The sequence below is a fragment of the Bos javanicus genome, chromosome 28 (genome assembly GCF_032452875.1).
Source record: "Bos javanicus breed banteng chromosome 28, ARS-OSU_banteng_1.0, whole genome shotgun sequence".
In the NCBI taxonomy this organism is placed as follows: domain Eukaryota; kingdom Metazoa; phylum Chordata; class Mammalia; order Artiodactyla; family Bovidae; genus Bos; species Bos javanicus.
Window position 1 is genome coordinate 39,336,268 of NC_083895.1, and position 19,473 is coordinate 39,355,740.

A 19,473-nucleotide genomic window follows, 5' to 3' on the forward strand; every position below is an offset into this window, starting at 1 on the left:
ATTTGGCAAAACTAATACAATTATGTAAAGTTTAAAAATAAAATAAAATTGGAAGAATAAAAAAAAAAAAATCTCTTTGGGGGGGGGGGGTTTCTGCACCCAGGTTGAGTGCTAGGTTCATTGCATCTGTTTTAACACCCAAGACAAATCAAGTATTTGCTTCTAGCTGACAAGTATGCATATTGTAATTTCTCATCTTTGTCAGTATTGTTCTCTTCTCCTTTGTCCAAGGATTGCCTTTTAAAGCTTTTCTCTAAAGCTGGGCTTTTCTTCAGGGACTGTGTATAAGAAGGAAATGAATAGAAGGGGTGGCTTGTTATTACAGATACAGCTGAACAAGTGGGAGGGGGATGAGTGCAAACTAGAAGGATGTATTGGGTAGAAAAGTGAGTTCTGCATTTGAAACCATACAACTGGCCCTATCACTGTAGAAAGTGAGGGGCCTGGACCCAAAACTCACCAGGAGAGATACTTTGCTGACATTTTAAACTTGGCTCAGAATCTCCAATTTCTTTCCGTCACTTCATTGCCGGGAGCCAGTCTCCCCTATTCAGGGTTTTCATCGTTGTTTAGTTGCTAAGTCTTGTCCAGCTCTTTTGTAACCCCATAGGCTGTAGCCTGCCAGGCTCCTCTGTTCATGGGATTTCCTAGGCGGGAATACTGGGGTGGATTGCCATTTCTTTTTCCAGGGGAGATTGAGTTTACACTGTGGTTGTTCTACTGACAGTAAGACTCCTCCCATTTTCTTTACACACCTGTTTATCAACTGTGGCTGTATTTCCTATTCTGAACCTACTCTTTGGACATCTGCTGCTGCTGTTGCTAAGTTGCTTCAGTCGTGTCCGACTCTGTGCGACCCTATAGATGGCAGCCCACCAGGCTCCCCCGTCCCTGGGATTCTCCAGGCAAGAACACTGGAGTGGGTTGCCATTTCCTTCTCCAATGCATGAAAGTGAAAAGTGAAAGTGAAGTCTCTCAGTCGTGTCGGACTCTTCACGATCCCGTGGACTACAGCCTACCAGGCTCCTCTATCCATGGGGTTTTCCAGGCAAGAGTACTGGAGTGGGGTGCCATTGCCTTCTCCATTGGCCATCTAGTTGTAGGGAAAAAAAAAAGGCTTATGTGTAAGAACACCAGGGAATGTTGATATATTTTAATAAAATTGCTATCACGATGCAAGGCTTTCCAGGGATAAATAAATTCAGAGAACAGGAGTGGATAAATTCAGTGGAGCTTTGAACCAATGCAGAGTAGAAAAATAATAGAGTATTAACCTGATTACGACTGAGCAGCCTTCACTTCCACTTTTCAACCTGATTAAGGCAAGATATATGCTTAAAAAAATGTATTTACCATTAAAGATTACGTATGTACTTTTAAAATTTTATTAATTCCATCATGCTTTATTAAGATGAACAAGCAGAAAGAACTTCTATTATATGAATTTCTTTTGTTCTTATACCTGTACCTCTCAAGAGAGCAAAAATCTTAAAAAGCAGTCTCAAAATTCACCCCTCCCCGCAACTAAGACAAACCACAACAAACATACTGTGATATTTTTGAAAAGATACGCTGTTTATCACACTGTCAAAAGGTCTGCCAAACTCAATCTATGCAATAGAATGCATCCTAAGACATTTTTTCCTTTGCTTTATGTGTTTAATAGTGTCATAAATTCAATCCACCTCACTGACTTTACCTGCTAGGCACATTTTGTCTTCACATTTGGATGGATTTAAACTTATCAAGGTGACATGTGTGATTTTTAAGTGGAAACTTTAATTTGTTATAAAACCCAGCACCAATTAGCGGGGATACATAACCACCTTAACAAAGGAGCAGAGTTTGCCTCATGCCTAGTCACACAGCCCTTGGTGGGTTTCCTAACTGGAGCGGGGCTACTTCAGTCTCATCACACATTATTATCTACAGCATGCTGATAGGAAGGCAGGGTGAAGGCAGGCACTTTGCAAGTTTCCTGGTAACCCATGAGGCCTGAACACTTCAGAGTGGGCTCAAAGCCACGGCAAATCAGTTGAAGACTAGAACAGTTTCAAACATCTTTCCTTATTTTCTTTTCTACACACAAATGGAGTAATGCATTTTAAGTGATGAAAACCCCTTAAAAAGCAAAACAAAACAAAAGCACTTCCCCTTAAAAGCAGCAGTCTCCCAAGCATACCATTGTCACATTAAATGAAGATACAAAGAGTGAAGTGTGCTTAAAATCTCCCACATATGTTGGAAAATAAGTCCTCAGAAGTGAATGCATGCACGCACCTAGCACCTAACTCATCATTAAGGAAAATGAGAACTAAAACACTGTGAATCAAGTAACTCAGAATAAAGATGATGGTGTTAGGGCAGCTTCAGAGAACAGAAATTTATTTTTTCATCACAAATGTGCTTCCATCTTAAGTATTTTCTGACTTTGTGCAATTAGCGAATCAGTAATATGCCTGCTTTATTTCAAGTGCAGTAAATGAATTTCTTAAAGTTTATGAAAATATGTGTCTGCTTAAACAAACTCTCTCCATAGCCTGTTGGGTATTTGAAGTGTCCATGTATCAGAAGTCTTTGTTCTCAGTCTATAGGGAAAATTACCAAACACACTCCAGTGTGCCAGGTTTGAAAAGGTGCTAAGGAAAGCCTGCCTCATTACCTTTATTCCACTTTAGCTCACAAATTACCTGAGTGCCTTTCACTGTGATAGCTCCAACTGCCATAGACCTCATCTAATAGTTTATTACAGTCAGAAAACAAAGCGTATTCTAAAGAAAGAATCCATGGCTCCTGTCTGACAGAACGGTCTCTTTGAATTCTTTTGTCGATTTCATAGATTTCTAACAACCAGAGGATTGTTTTTTAAATCTGATTTTTATGCCAGCAGCACAATTTCCTCCTCAGTAAGTAGGACAGATTCATCCCAGGAGCAACAATGGATGCCTATCTGCTTAACTTGGGCATGACAGATTAAGCTTCAAGCATATACACTAAATGCCACCTCCTTGCTTACACAAATTGTTCAGAGGCAGGCGAGTGGGGCCTCAGCTGTATTTGTTCCTTGAACTGTCAGCTGATGAGCCAGTACTGTCCTGAGATGGCCAACCAGCCTTGATTGAGCAAAGATTGTGGACAGGGAGGGCTGCCTAGACATGCCTCACTGCAAGGGCTTTCAGGTGAATATCCCACTTCCAAATAGCACCCGCCTTAGGAAAGTTTCCCTGGACAATGCCTTGCAGGAAGCAGGCACTTGTTTGCTAAATATAAAAGAGAAAAATGAGGAGACAAAAATGTGATTTTAGAGAAAATGCAGAGACCTTTCATGCAGAGATAGATACTTTTCCGATTTGGCCATATCTGAAATAAATGCTGTTATTTCTGGCCTAGCAGTTAGGCGGCACTGACTGGAAAAATTGGTAAGCAAAAAATAAAAGTAAAATTAGCAAATGAACAAACTAGTAAAACATGAGGAAAATGAACAGTAGGCTAAATCTCCTGATAATGTTTCATCAATTATGTTAGAAAATGATTTTTTATTAGAAAAATAACACTTGTAATATGATGCTTTCTGAAAGAGCATTTGCAGTCTTTTAAAGACCAGTATGTTGCATAAAGAAAACTGCAGAATTGTAATATGAGGATAACAGTTATTCATACACCATGAGGGGCATCTTCAGTTGTGTTGTTTGTTCGCTAGATATTACCTATAAAACTACAAAAGAAAGGCGCCGCTGCTGTTTTCTTTTCCCCACAGACATAAGACTCTAGAATCCATCTGTCAATGTTAGAAACAGGCTGAGCCAAGCATCACAAAAGCATGAATGTACTGTTCTCACGGTGATGTAAATGGTGGCTGTTTTGCTCGTTGAAATCTCGAACCTTTCACAACCACATGCGTATGTTTGTCATTTATCCCTTTTCTCAGGTGCAAAGAAGGCTACCAAGGAGTCCGTTGTGATCAATTTCTGCCGAAAACTGATTCCATCTTATCGGATCCAAGTAGGTCATGCATTTTTCTTCTGTCTCTAACACAATATAAAACTCGGAGTCACAGTTGCTAACTCATTGACCACCGGATCTCAGTTTTGTGTCTCTGAATGCTGCCGAGGGTGGGAGCGGGGGAGAGGCATTCACCTTCAAGGTTTGTTCAGAACTATCTCTGTTGAGGTGTAGGACTTCCGGGGATGGAGCCTGGTTTCCAGATTCATCTCCACTGCTACCCTCCTATGGGAACTGCAACAAATCCTGCTCCCTTAGCTTTTAGGCTCCCTTACTGCCACCCCATTATGAAAACAAGGATATAGAGACATAAAAGACCTCATTATTTATCCAAAAGAGTGTTATGAGAATTGTTAATGTCATACTGCTTCTTACCTTCTGGTTGGTAATTTGTGAAAACATTAAACCCTATTAACTTTAACCTTCCTGATGGAAGGAAATATACATATAAAATAAGAAGTTTTCAGACTAACTGTGAAAACCCTATTTTTAGCAACCCTATTCGCATATCAGCGATTACCGTACCAACAACAAATTATTTTTTTCCGTTCATGAAAGAAGACAATTTGCTGCTAAGAAATATTACCACTTATTTCTGTCTCTGTGTGGAGTAAAAAATAATGTTCTATACGAATATGCTCAGTTCTGGTCAAATGTGAAATTTTTCCTTTATCTGTAAATAATCTGATCTTTCAGTGACTGCTACAGTTGAATCACCACTAAGCAAGGGACTTTTATTGAATCAGCAGTCTAGTTCAGTGAAGATAATGACAGGCATTTTCAGATTGTAAAAGCAATGTTTTGGTTTCCTGAATACCAAACATGCATAACATAAGCTTTAGCGAAATACCATGCATTGGTGGCAGCCAGTGGTCACCCTGTCTGAATGTGCAGGTTGCTGCATAATGAACATTTTAAGCAACACTTTTACAAAGTGCAGATTTTTATTGTCCCCCCTACCCTGAATTTTTAAGTATGTTTCCCTGAGTAAACAGAATATTTTTTAAAATAAAATTTCTGTGTAATTCAATTTGCTTGTGTTTTATCTTGACAAGGCAAGCTGCCACCATACAGCATTAACTATTCTTTTCTTAGCAAATTTAGCTCTCCTAAAGAAAAGTGGAGGTTGCCTAAAAGCCAGTAACTAAGCTGGCCATGGTTGATCTCTGGTCTCTGAAATGTGAGGCTCTGGTCTCTAGGAGTTTCCCAGGTAGGGGACAGTTACTGGAGTGTGTGGTATCTTTTCTGTCTTGTAGTTTTAGCCACTTGCTCAGCTGATGTCTAAAAGGTATGATTGTGGCTAGAGACGTGTATTTGCTGCATTAGGAAGCATAAAAAGAAGAATGGGTTTGCTGATTTCATTTTCTTTATATTCACTTTGATGTACTTAGTTTTCATTTTTTTTTTCCCTCTTTCTTTCTTCCTTATTCTTCCCTTCTCTTTCCTTCCCTTTTATTGCCCTTTTTCCTTTCTTCTCTTTATTATTTCTTTCTTACCTATGCTCCCTGCCTTCCTCCTTCCTTTCCTTCCTTCCTTTTTCTTTCCCTGTATAGCTGTAGAATACCTGTTCAGTACAGGGTACTGGAGCAGGGCTTGCATGCAGAACAAAATAGGTAAAATAACCTTTCTTTATACAATCTAATAAAACCTTTGCCATTCTATTAAACATAATAGTCCATCACTGCAAATGTTGAGAATGAGACCACTGTACGTGTTGAAGAAACCAGTACTCGAGAAACCAAGCACCGCACTCGGACTTGGAGAATTCAGGGTTTTTTTTTTTTTTTATGCCGGTGGGCCCAGAGGAGTTAACCCTCCAAGCTCTGAGCCCTGAACAAAGGGGTTACAGAGTTTTTATACATAGACAGGCATGATTAAGCAGGTTTGCAGGGGTTGGGCGATTGCAAAGATCAAGACAAGGGTGAGTGAGATAAGCCCCAATTCCTAGTATTGTGAGTCCCCACTTTCTGAGGCTACGCAAGGAGCAAGCTGCGTTACAGAGGCAGAAGGAGCAGGAGGTTATGTTAAATTTTAGCTTTTCCTCTTCATTCCCCCTCTTGATGCTTCTATCATTCATTGTAGAAAGCATCATCTCATGTTTTGGGAGGATATTCAGTGCTCCCCATCATTCAGGGAGCAATATTGAGTTATTATCATTTGTAACTTTATGGATTCAATTTGAGAGGTTATGAACTGGGTAATAGCATTGAGCATACAAGGGCTAAAAAGGAGCCCCACAAAGAATATGGAGAGAGGACTGGTTAAAGGGAAAAGCCACGATGCCCAGTCCAGAGATCGTTCCAGTTATCCCAGGAATTTGCTCGTCCCTCTCTCCTTTTTATGATTTCTTCCCTTAGCTGTTGGGCCGTGTCCCTAAGTATTCTTGATTGGTTTACATAAAAGCAGCATTCTTCATTCAAGAGGCAGAGTCCTCCCTTTTCAGCTGTCAGTAGGTCTGCTGCTGCTGCTGCTAAGTCGCTTCAGTCGTGTCTGACTCTGTGCAACCCCATAGACGGCAGCCCACCAGGCTCCTCTGTCCCTGGGAGTCTCCAGGCAAGAACACTGGAGTGGGTTGCCATGTGCTTCTCCAATGCATGAAAGTGAAGAGTGAAATTGAAGTCGCACAGTGTCCGACTCTTAGCGACCCCATGGACTGCAGCCCACCAAGCTCCTCCGCCCATGGGATTTTCCAGGCAAGAGTACTAGAGTGGGTCACCATTGTCTTCTAGCCCTCTTCCTATTCTGTAAACGCACCTCAGCCAGGGAATCTAGTTGGTCCTGTGAGGCCACTAATGATTTGGCTACTCTCTCAATGTAGTCTGTGAAGTCCTTGGATAGTATATGGTAGAAGGTGGTTGATGAAACAATTCCTTCTATTCCCATACCTATCCCAGCCTTAATTCCCAGACCAACTAGTAGGGGTATAAATCGGATGGCTATTTTTGACTGCGTATGTGCTGCCAGAGGCACAGTGAGAGTCTGGTGGTTAGGGATGGTATTCATCTGGGGAGTGAGGAAAGCTAACGGGCAGATACCCATCCAATTGGCTGGTAGACATAAGTAAACAACTGTCCCACAAAGAGGCCTTGATGGGGGCAACACCTTATTGTGTTTCTGGGAGGATGAGTGGGCTACTCGCCTTTTGAAGTTTGATTACATTGGTCCCTGGCTAAATTGCCAACAGGTTCAGTCCCCACATCATTTGTAAAGCATTCTGGAGCCTTCTGAGTTAACTCAATTGCCCTTGAGACTGGCTCTTGCCAGGGTGGGTCTATAGGAGTTCCCATGGCTGTTGCATCATTCATTGGTACTGGTGTAGCTAAGTACCGTGGAGCTCCTAAGGGTAAAGCAAAGCCAGCAATCCCTGGCCAGCTGGGGGCTGGTGTCATTAAGGAGGCAAAGAAAGAGTTGCATTGAGAACCAGGTACAGATGAGGGTCTAAGGGGGAGTTAACTCTGTAACCTGGGTCATACAGCCAACAGGCAGAGCCTGAGTTTTTAGGGCAAAGATGATCCATGATTTTGTTTGTCTGAATTATTGTTCCTGTCCAATAGGTTTTTCCATTTATTTGGCAGACAGACACTTCGTCTGGGTTGTAACATCTGTGTGGCATTTGGGGGTAGACGGAGGCACAGGGGCATGTTGGCAATGCCATGGTGTTGGGATACCACCTGGGGTTTGGGTCCTCTGGTGGAGGGAAGATAGTGGCAGTGAAGAGTATAACTGGAAAACATTTTTGGCACCCAGACCTCTGGACATGCATCTCCTGATTATGAAGGCAGTAGGTGATTGGCCTATAGGATTGGCTATCTATACATTGTTCTAGCTGATGGTTAAGTAAGTGATTTTCCAAGGGTTGACTGTAATGTTGACAGGTGCATGATGGATAAGGAACAGCACCATCTGTTATAGCAAGGGACACCAGAAGGCTGCAAAGCAGCCTGCACATAACAGATAACTGAACACTAACAAAAAGTTTTCTCCCTATCTTTGGGTTGCCACGGCTATAGCAACTGAGCCTGTTGTGAAGAGGGGTCAACTATACTGTGAACAATTTAGTTAAGTAGGGAGAATCAATCATAAGAGACATTTAATAAGAATGAGGCTTCCAACTCCTGTGAGATAACGGACAGCTAACCACAGCTTCTGACCCAAATCCCAGTCCTGGAGTGCTTTTGAATCTAGTCCTGTAGTGAAGAGCACAGCAATAATACCAATCAGTGATAGAGGCCAGGGTTGACAATGAAAATCCATCTATAATAGCCAGATCCTCAAGCTTCCACCATGCGTTGACCAGCAAGCTGCTGGAGTGTGGCTGGAGCAAGGCTGAAGAATCCTCAAGCTTCTGCTGTCCTTTGACTAGTCAGCTTCTGGAGTGACTAGAGCAGGGCTCAGCATCCTTCGTGGCTGAGAGCTGTTGTTTTGGGAACCAGACCTTAAGGGGATTTTCGGGGTCCCGAACTGTTTTCCAGGTGTCCTCACCACAGGAAGCCACTGCCTTCTTGACTCTGGTGTGGTGGATCTGAGGGATGACGCCTGTAACTTTAATAGCAGTAGGGGTTGCCAGGACGACCGTGTGAGGCCTGTCCAAACTGGCTGAAGTGGTTCCTTTTTCCAGTCTTTTACCCATACCTCATCTCCTGGCTGATAGGGATGGACCCAATTGCCCAAAGGAGTGGGTGTCCTTTCTAAGGTCTTGGGTGATGTAGTGGAAGACTCTTCCCAGGGCCTGGAGGTGTTGGGACATCTCCAGGTCAGCTAGTTGTTGGGGGTCTCCCTTGAGTTTTCCTATCACTGGGGGTGTTCTCCCATATAAGATCTCAGAGGGAGTTTAGCTTGAGGATCTCAGGATATATCAGACTTGGAGTAAGGCTAGGGGGTAACATGTCAAGTCAAGATAACTGGGTGTCCTGTCAGAGTTTAGCTAATGTAGTCTTGAGGGTCTGATTCATGTGTTCAACTTTCCCTGAGCTCTGTGGCCTGTAAGGGGTTTAAAGCTTCCATTTGATTCCCAGTGTCCTGGATAAATTTGGATTATCTCAGACACAAAAGCTGGCCCATTGTCAGACCCTATGGAGAGAGGCAGCCCATATCTCGGGATTATGTCTCTTAGTAGGGCCTTGGCCACTGTTCATGCCCATTCAGTGCACGTGGGGTAGGCTTCAGCCCATCCCGAGTATGTGCAGACTATCACAAGTAAATACTTATAGCCTCTACAGGGCTTGACTTCAGTAAAGTCCACTTCTAGACCTTCAGATGGCAGTGTCCCAACTGTCTGCACCCCTGGGTTGGGTCTTGGTCCTTGGCTGGCGTTGTTTTGCACACAAGTCACACATATCTAGCACTGATCTGGGCACACAGGGTTGGGAGCTGAGGAACAAAATAGTAGCCGCTCAGTAAGCTTTCCAGCTCAGTTTTTCCTAAATGAGCTGTCTCATGATGTTTTACCAGCTAGTCTGCTATATTGCAGGGGACAAAGAGTCTTTGGTTTGGGAGCTTCCACCAGCCCTCTTTTTTTTTTTTTTTTTTTTTAATTCCTCCCTCATTTAGAGCCCATTGATCTTCTTCCTTGGTATATCTTCGAGATGGAGGCAATTTTGGTGCCAAGAGGACATTGAAGATTGACTTGGGGCCCACGTGGGGCTGGGTTGGGTCGCTGCCTCCTTGGATCTCTGGTCAGCCAACTGATTTCCTTTGCTGACTGGATCGGTTCCTCGCTGATGGCCTTTACAATGTGTGACTGGCACTTGGGAAGGCTTCCAGACTGCTTCTAACAGCTGAAGGATTTTTGTTTGTTTGTTTTTAATCTCTCTTCCCCCTGCTCTCAGTAGTCCCTTTTTCTTTTATAAATGGCTCCATGAACATGTAAAGTAGCAAAGGCATACCTTGAATCAGTGTAGATGTTGACTCGTGTCCCTTCAGCGTGCCTTAGCACCTGGGCGAGTGCCCATAGCTCAGCCCATTGTGCTGACCACCCTGTGGCAAGGCCTCAGCCTTCACTGTCTCATCAGTTGTTATGGCATAACCTGCTTTGCAGGGCCCATCTTGGATGAAGCTACTTCCATCAGTGAACAGTTCCAGTTCTGGGTTCTAGAGGGGAATGTCTGTCAGGTCCAGCCTGCACGAATAAATTTCATCTATGACCTCCTCAGAGTTATGATCAGGGGTTCCCGCTTCCATAGGTAAAAAGCTGGGCAGGGTTCAGTGTCTGCACAGTCCTCAAGTTGGACCCATGGGTTTTCTCAAAGCAGTCCTTGATAGTGAATCATCCTGGAGTTGGTCAGCCACTTATGCCCCTGGCTATTCATCAGGGCAGTAACAGCATGGGGAACCTTTACATTTATATATACATATATATATAATATGTATATATAATGTATAATATGTATATATATACATATATGCACGTACATGTATATATATATACATATATATATATTTATATATTATCTTTTGTTATAAGAGTAAACTTATTTGCTTCTCTGACCAAAACCACAGTGGCAGCTAATGCCCGGAAGCATAGCAGCCATCCCGTGGCCACTGGATCCAGTCATTTGGACAGTTATACGACCAGGCGCTGCTATGGCCCAACTGTTTGTGTGAGAACCCTCAGTGTACATTTTTCTCATGTACAAAGAGGTTAAAGTCCCGTGTCACATCTGGAAGCCCTAATGCTGGCGCACTGGTCAAGAGTCTATCTCCTTGAAGACCTTTTCCTGTTCAGGTCCCCACTCCAGGGGGCCCTTACCAGACCCTGCTGTGGCTTTAAACAAAGGCTTGGCGATTTCAGAGAAACCCGGTATCCAGATCCGGCAGAATTTGGCAGCCCTGAGGAACTCACAGACTTCTTTCTTGGTGTCCCGCCAAGGTATTGAACAGATAGCTCCCTTCCTCTCATGTCTGAGCACCCAGTGCCTTTTTGTGATGACAAACCCGAGGTACTTGACCTCCTGTCTGCAGATCTGAGCCTTTTTCCATGACACCTTGTATCCTGTGGTGGAGAGTAGAGCCAATAGGGCTTTGGTGCCTCTCCAGCAGTCCCCTTGGGTGGAACTGGCTAGTAACAGGTTGTCCACATTCAGGAGCAGGTGCAGTTGAAAGTTTCGCTGGGAAAGGCAGCAAGGTTTGCAGCCAGGGCTTCACCAAACAAGATAGGTGAGTTTTTGAAGCCTTGTGGCAGTTGGGTCCAGGTCAGCTGTGTCTTTCTCCCAGTGTGTGGGTCTTCCCATTCAAAGGCAAACAAGGGCTGGCTGGTGACAGCTGGAGGCAGAAGGATGAGTCCATGAGATCGAGGCAGGTGAACCAGCTTGCCTGAGTGGGTAAGAGACTCAAGAGAGTGTAGGAATTTGGGACCACTGGATGGATGGTGATCACTGCACTGTTGATGGTGTGGAGGTCCTGGACGGGGCAGTAGTCATTCCCTCCAGACCTTTTGACTGGTAAGATTGGAGTGTTCCAGGGAGACTGATATTCAATTAGGATCTAAGCATTTTGTGGGTGCTGGATGTGGTCCCAAATTCCCAGACATGCCTCTTGTGATACTGGATATTGTTTCTGTCTAACAGGAGTGGCTCCTGGCCTCAGGTCCACTACAATGGGGACAGAGTTTTTGGCCAAACCGGGGGGCCACTTCTCTTCCCAGACATCAGGGAATTCTTTTAACAGTCTTGGGGGATTTATTTGTTCCCTTCCTGAGGAATAGAGACACCATTCGTCTTCCCTGGATATGGTCATGGCCATCATCAGAGCCGATTGTCTCCCCAGGGTGAGGCTCGCAGACTTTCCAGGGGCAAAGGTGATTTGTGCCCCCAGCTTTGTCAGTAAGTCTCTACCCAGCAGGGGAATGGGGGATCCCAGTAAGTAAAGAAATTCATGAATCACCAGATGGCCCCCAGCTGACACGAATGGGCCTTGCAAAATGAGCGGTGTGCCATGAACCATGTGGCCCCAACAATAGTTGCTGTTCAGCCTGTGAGGGGAGCCACAGGTGTGGTTACCACGGAGTGTTCAGCTCCGGTAGCCATAAAAGTCATTGCTTTTTTTTCCCGGGGGCCCAGGATCAGGGAGCCCAGTCTTCCCTAGTCTGATTCTGCTCTGGCCAGGCCAATAACATTTTGGATGGCCGGCTCAGGTTGGTACCTTTCTTTGTTGGGTTGACTGAACTTCTTCAACCCTTTAGATGTCCCTCTGTGATGGGGACACTCATTCCTCCAGTGTCTGGTCTCTTCGCAATAGGTGCACTGGTCATGGCATAGTGGGAGTCTCTTCTTCGTTTCCCCTTTCCACGAGGGGACAGTCTGTTTCACTTGATCAGAGCTCCTCAGTGCTGCTGCTAGCAAGGCTGCTTTCTGTTTCATTTCTTTATCTGCTTCCCGTTGGGCTTCATGGTCTCGGTTCACAAAGACTTTATCTGCTACCTCCAAGAGCTGTGTAGCATTCAACCCAGTGAAGCCTTCCAGTTTTTGGAGCTTTCGTTGGATTGTCTGCACAGGATTGAGCCGCAAAGGCAGCATTGATCGTTCGTTGATTCTCGTGTGTCTCAGGGTCGAATGGGGTCTATGTCTGGAACACTTCACGCAATCTGTCATAGAAATTGGTGGGAGTCTCATCTGCTTTTTTGGATTATCATTGTAATTTTGGACATATTGGTGGGCTTTTTGGCTCCTGCTCAAAGTCCATGTAGAAGGGCATCACGGTAGTGACCCAGGGTTTCTTGTCCTTCTCTGATATTGAAATCCCAATTAGGTCTCGTCTCTGGCATTGCTTCTTGTGCCCATCTTTCTATATCTAACACCTCTGCAGGGACTTGTCCTCGGAGCCATTTTTGGGCTTCTGTTGAGATATGTCTCCTTTCTTCAGTAGTGAAGAGAGACATAAGGAGCTGGCAACAGTCTTCCCATGCAGGCTGATGGGTGTGGAAAATGGACTCTAGGAGATCAGTCATAGCCAGTATGCTGGGTTATGGTGTTTCCAGTGGAGGAGATCAGTAGTGCCGAAGGGCTGGTAATGGAGGATGGAGCAGCCAGGCTGGACTGAGCCATCCTCGTTCACTTGTTGAGAACCTTGAGTTTCTCACAGTGGCATCTGATGGGCCATGGCCAGCTGGCTAGATTGTTCAGCCAAGCAGAGCTGCTTCACTACCAGCTTGCTTATAAGGTGGACATGGAGGCAGGTGGACTGTCTGGCAATGGGTCTGGTGCTGGCTGTGCTGAGGCTTGTGGAGTCAGGGGAATGTTTGGTGGGGGAAGCAGTGGGTCTTCCACTGGATATCCCTGGAATATAGATTTTTTTCCCTTCTTCTTTCTTTTTTCTGAGTGGTTGGGCCACAAATACCCTAGTCTGTCCCCGTCCATTGTGCTAAATCTTGCCCATAGGGGCACGGTCTGTGTTATTAGAAGCAAGGAGTCTATGTGTGGAAACTGATCTGGATGTCCTGGAGTCCCAGGGACTACCTGGTATACTGCTTGGATGGTGGGCAGGTCGAGAGTGCCCTCTGGCAGCCATCCAACCTCAAAGGATGGCCAATGGAGCTCACATAAGTTATGAAGCTTCCTGGGGATCATCTTGACTCTGTAATCCCCTGCGAAGCCCTTCTTAAAGTTCTTTATCATGGAATCTAAAACTGTTGGCTTAGAGGAACTTCCACCCATGTTGACAAATGTAATCTACCTGGCAGTGTTTTGAGGAAAACTTAATCTCTTAGATGTCAGCTCAAGGAGTCAGTCGACAGAAGAATAACCAGTAACCATTCATTTCTCCCTCCCTGTGTTTCCTGCCCTGAGTTGGTGACACAGAGACAAACAAGGGTGGGTGCCCCTCAAAAGAGGAGACCATTCAGGTGCCCCCTTGCCCGCATCCCTGGGGGAAACGTAGGTGCCTCTTAGCATTGGCAGATCAGTATAAACCCCTGATCTGGATCTGTCTCACAGGGAGAGATTGGGTCCCCCCAGAGGCAGACACTGCCTTGAGCCATATGAGGCCACCACAGAACCATAAGATAGGGCCCACTGGGACTCCATAGCCATGAAGGCCATGAAGACACACAGTCGAGCCTGAAGTACAGGTGAATCAGGCCACACATTCGTTCACATTCTTTTTTTTTTTGTCTGCCTAGTCACTATCCTGAGGGAGATTTTTTTTTTTCAGATTTATTATTATTATTATTATTTGTTTTTACTTTACAATATTGTATTGGTTTTGCCATACATCAACATGCATCCACCACGGGTGTACATGTGTTCCCCATCCTGAACCCCCTCCCACCTCCCTCCCCATACCATCCCTCTGGGTCATCCCAGTGCACCAGCCCCAAGCTGCCTCTTAGCATTGGCAGGTCAGTATAAACCACTGACCTGGACCAGCCTCGCAGGGTGGGGTCAAATCCCCCAGAGACTGGCACCCTTTCAGTCTTATGAGTTTGTCATGGACCCGCAGGTTTTGGACCTTCTCAGGCTCTATAGTCTTAGGACTGTGGAGCTCACTTTCACTTCCTTCAATCAACAATTATGCATACACAGTCACTCAGAGGTTATCACAATGCTTCCCTTTTCCCAAGTCCCCAGGTCTCTCTATCTGATGCTCCCTTCCTTGGAGCTCCAAGGAGGTGATCAGTCTCCTCTTCTACCCACTGGGGTAGGACCTCACTGGGGACTGGCCCCAGGGCCTTACCTGATCCTGTGGCCATTCCTGGTGAGTTGGTCTGTCCCTCCAATGAGTCCAGTTGGAGCTCAGCTGTCCAGAGAGTCAGAACACCAGTCCAAAAGAGAGCCTGTAATACCGTCAAGCAGTGCTCCTCCTCGTTCATCTCAGGGCTTCTCCACTCCAACCCGGCTGAGCCATCAGTCCAGCTTCTCAAGGGGCTGGCATTGTTGGAATCTCGCTGGGGCCTCCAGAAATGTTGCAGAAACCAGTACTCAAGAAACCAAACACCACACTTGGAGAGCTGGAGAACTCAGGTTTATTACACTGGTGGGCCCAGAGGAGTTAACACTCCAAGCTCTGAGCACCAAACAAAGGGGTTACAGAGTTTTTTATACATGGACAGAAATGATTAAGCGGGTTTGCAGGGGCTGGGCAATTGCAAAGAGCAGGGCAAGGGTGAGTGCGATAAGCTCCAGTTCCTAATATTGTGAATCCCGCCTTTCTGAGGCTATGTGATCTATGTGATTCAGACTTTGCAAGGAACAAGCTGAGTTACAGAGGCAAAAGGAGCAGGAGGTTATGTAAAATTTTAACTTTCCTCTGCATAAGGACTGTGTGCTCCTAAAAGAAAAAATGATCCTGTGATCAGTCACTAACCCTGAAAACCTTGGTCCTGCTGTCGACTGAAAAAAGATGCACAATTTGAGAGCTGTGAGTTAAGTTTTATTGGGGGCAAAATGAGGACTGCAGCCTGGGAGGCAGCACCAGCTCTGAGAGACTGCTCCAAAGAGGCACTGGGAGAAAGGTCAATATATAAGGTTTTGATGAAGGGGGAGTTCAATACCATTAAGCACTCATTTTAACCATTTTAATAAAAGATTTTCTGCTAGCCAGGAGGATCTGATGTCACCATGAAGGGATTTGGTGCCTTTCTAGATATGAGGAGATGCAAGGACTGAGATCATAAAATCTATTCCTAAAAGCATCCAACTACCTGAAGACCTGTCCCACCAAATTCCCTGGAGCACAGAGTGCTTCCCTTCACCCTGAACTCCTTCAGGGGGTGTTGAAGGTCAACAGCTATAGCAGTGCAGGGTTCAATCTCAGCAGAGGCAGTTGTCAAATGCTCTTGTTGTTCAGTCATTGGCAATGCTCTTGGCAAGTGCCAATTTGCAGTTGATGCTATATACATAAAAATATTTAAGGCAACAATATTTAAAATGGTGAGAAAATACACATTTTAAAAATTATGTTTAATTAGAACATCATATGGCATATTGATCATGTTCTAATAAATTATCATTAAAATAAGAGCTGTATGAAATAGTCCTATTAAGTGAAACAGCAAGATAGAAAAATATTTTCATTCAAGATTGCAATAAGTACGTCCCTTTGTCCAAAGATAGGGGGAAAAACACAGTATAATGGTAAAAGGGAATTTTAAGTCTTGGGGTTATAGAAGTATGTGATTTTTTTTCCTTTTTATTTTGTTTTCTGTAAAATGACACATCATTGTGTGAATCAAAATGATAGAATGCCCTGTGTTGGGTTGCATTAAAAGAGGCCTGCAAGGCTTATGCTTGCCCAAATTCAAGACAAAAGAAAAGACAACCTTAGAGTCTGTAAAAAAAAATTAATAAAAAAATATATCAATGGTTTAATATCTAAAGCAGGGCCCAAGACTGAGGCCTCCACCCTATCTGTCAGATGGTGAACAGGACTTGTTGAGAGAAGAAATGCAAAAAGGCAAAATGGTTGTCTGACGAGGCCTTTCAAATAGCTGAGAGATGAAAAAAAGTGAGAGAAGGAGAAAAAAAAGGAGAAAAGGAAAGATAAATCCATCTGAATGTAGAGTCCCAAAGAATAGCAAGGAGAGATAAGAAAGCCTTCCCAAGTGACAAATGCAAAGAAATAGAGGAAAACAACAGAATGGGAAAGACTAGAGATCTCTTCAAGAAAGTTAGAGATACCAAGGGAACATTTCATGCAAAGATGAGCACAATAAAGGAAGGAAATGGTATGGACCTAACAGAAGCAGAAGATATTAAGAGGAGGTGGCAAGAATACACAGAAGAACTATTAAAAAAAAAATCTTCATGACCCAGATAACCATGATGATTTGATCACTCACCTAGAGCCAGACATCCTGGAGTTTGAAGTCAACTGGGCATTAGGAGGCATCACTACAAACAAAGCTAGCAGAGGTGATGGAATTCCAGCTGAGCTATTTCAAATCCTGAAAGATGATGCTGTGAAAGTGCTGCACTCAATATGCCAGCAAATATGGAAAACTTAGCAGTGGCCACAGAACTGGAAAAGGTCAGTTTTCATTCCAACCACAAAGAAAGGCAGTAATAAAGAATGTTCAAACTACTGCACAATTGCCCTCATCTCACATGCTAGCAAAGTAATGCTGAAAATTCTCCAAGCCAGGCTTCAACAGTACGTGAACCGAGAACTTCCAGATGTTTGAGCTGGATTTAGAAAAGGCAGAGGAACCAGAGATCAAATTGCCAACATCTGTTGGATCATAGAAAAAGCAAGAGAGTTCCATAGAAAACATTACTTCTGCTTCATTAACTACACTAAAGCCTTTGCCTGTGTGGATCACAACAAACTGGAAAATTCTTAAAGATATAGAAATACCAGTCCATTTTACCTGCCTCCTGAGAAATCTCTATACAGGTCAAGAAGCAACAGTTAGAACCAGACATGGAACAATGGACTGGTTCCAAATTGGGAAAGGAGCATGTCAAGGATGTATACTGTCACCTTGCTTATTTAACTTATATGCAGAGTACATCATCCACAATGCCAGGATGGATGAAGCACAAGCTGGAATCAAAATTGCAGAGAGAAATATCAATAACCTCAGATATGCAGATGACACCACCCTTATGGAAGAAAGTAAAGAGGAACTAAAGAGCTTCTTGATGAAAGTGAATGAGGAGAGTGAAAAAGTGGGTTTAAAACTCAATATTCAAAAAGTAAAGATGATGGGATCTAGTCCCATCACTTCATGGCAAATAGATGGGGAAACAGTGACAGACTTTATATTTAGGGGCTCCAAAATCACTGCAGATGGTGACTGCAGCCATGAAATTAAAGACACTTGCTCCTTGCAAGAAAAAGCTAGGACCAACCCAGACAGCATATTAAAAAGCAGAGACATTACTTTGCCAACATAGGTCCATCTAGTGAAGGTTATAGTTTTTCTGGTAGTCATGTATGAATGTGAGAATTGGACCATGAAGAAAGTGGAGTGCCAAAGAATTGATGCTTTTGAGTTGTGGTGTTGGAGAAGACTCTTGATAGTCCCTTGGACTGCAAGAAGATCAAACCAGTCAATCCTAAAGGAAATCATTCCTGAGTATTCACTGGAAGGACTGAAGCTGAAACTCCAATACTTTGGCCACCTGATATGAAGAACTGACTCATTGGAAAAGACCCTGATGCTGGGAAAGATTGAAGGTGGAGAGAGAAGGGGACAACAGAGGGATAAGATGGTTGGATGGCATCACCGACTCAATGGACATGAGTTTGAGCAAGCTCTGGGAGCTGGTGACGGACAGGGAACCCTGGCGTGCTGCAGTCCATGGGGTCTTAAAGAGGTGGACATGATTGAGCACCTAAACTGAACTGAGGGGAATGGGAGAGAGTATTACCAGTTACAAGTAGAACTGACCTAACGTTGGCTCATTGGTTACCAGCTAAGCCAGCAGAGCGACATGTGTTCCTCCCTGCTCTTTGGATAAGATATCAGAGTGGAGACATTCTGATCTAAAGCTAGAACAGTCATTAGCTGAGGCCTGGGCAAGTGTGTAAGAACATCAGTCATGAGAGTAGAGTATAGGTGAGACAGACACTCGTTGAGCAGGGGATGCATGGAGAACAGCCATCTTGAGGGTACTCAACATACACCTTGAAATTAAAAAGAAAAAAAAAAGCTAAACTAAAAACCTTTGAGAAACCTATAGATGAGTCCCTGAGGCGCAGTTTAAATAGGCAAAGCATTTATCTCCCATTCATCCACACATTCATCCATTGACTTATACAATCACTTATTCTTTCCCTAAACATGTTTGATCTGAGACCCACAAAGGACCGCTAATTGGTCAGATTATGTTCATACTAAGGTGTACAAACTGGGTTTAGCTCTGAGGCCCCCAAGGCTAGTGAGGGAGAAAAACATGGAGATGTATAAGAGTGGGCATGATTCTGATGGACTCACCATTCCTTTGTGACCTTGGCAGATTTATTAAACCCCTGAATCTCAGTCTTTTTATCTGAGTAATGCCAATAAAACTGTCTATAGGCATCTATCACCATGACTGACAAGAGGTCGTTTCCAGATGAATATTAGCCCACATCCTTTGCTCTTCATCATCATCATGCTGACACATGTTTAGAGTTTACATGCATCAGGCATGGCGCCAAAGGGCTTTACCTAGATTATTGCATCAAACTCTCATAATCACAGTCCAGCAGAGTGACTGGCATTTGATCACAGTTTGTAGATGAACGAATTAGGCCTCAGAGATGTTAAATAAACTTCCTCCAAGGTCACACAGCTAGTTGATGCTGGGATCTAATTTATAATCCAAATGGCTTTAGGGCCTGAGCTTCCAACTGTGGGACTCTTTCCTTTTGTCCCTAGGCCCTTCCTTCCTCCAGTTATTTTCAATATGACATTTATCACTCTAACTTTCATTGCCTGAAACTCAATGACCTGCAGCAAACATTATTCTAAGGAGCAATATTTGCACAATTTTCATATCTTAATGCAGCAACTTGAGCTTCCATAGAGATTTAAATCCCTAATGAAATTTC

The 19,473-nt window shown here is 44.0% G+C and overlaps 1 protein-coding gene across 6 annotated transcripts in view; it reads left to right on the forward strand.

Annotated features, from left to right (window-relative positions):
• Positions 1-19,473, forward strand: part of NRG3 (neuregulin 3) — a 1,226,542-nt gene that overhangs the window by 916,253 nt on the left and 290,816 nt on the right. For all 6 annotated transcript variants that reach the window (XM_061405513.1, XM_061405517.1, XM_061405516.1 and 3 more), the window contains exon 3: positions 3,929-4,002. In XM_061405513.1, the coding sequence (XP_061261497.1) occupies positions 3,929-4,002 (74 nt within the window). The remainder of the gene's footprint in view (positions 1-3,928; positions 4,003-19,473) is intronic.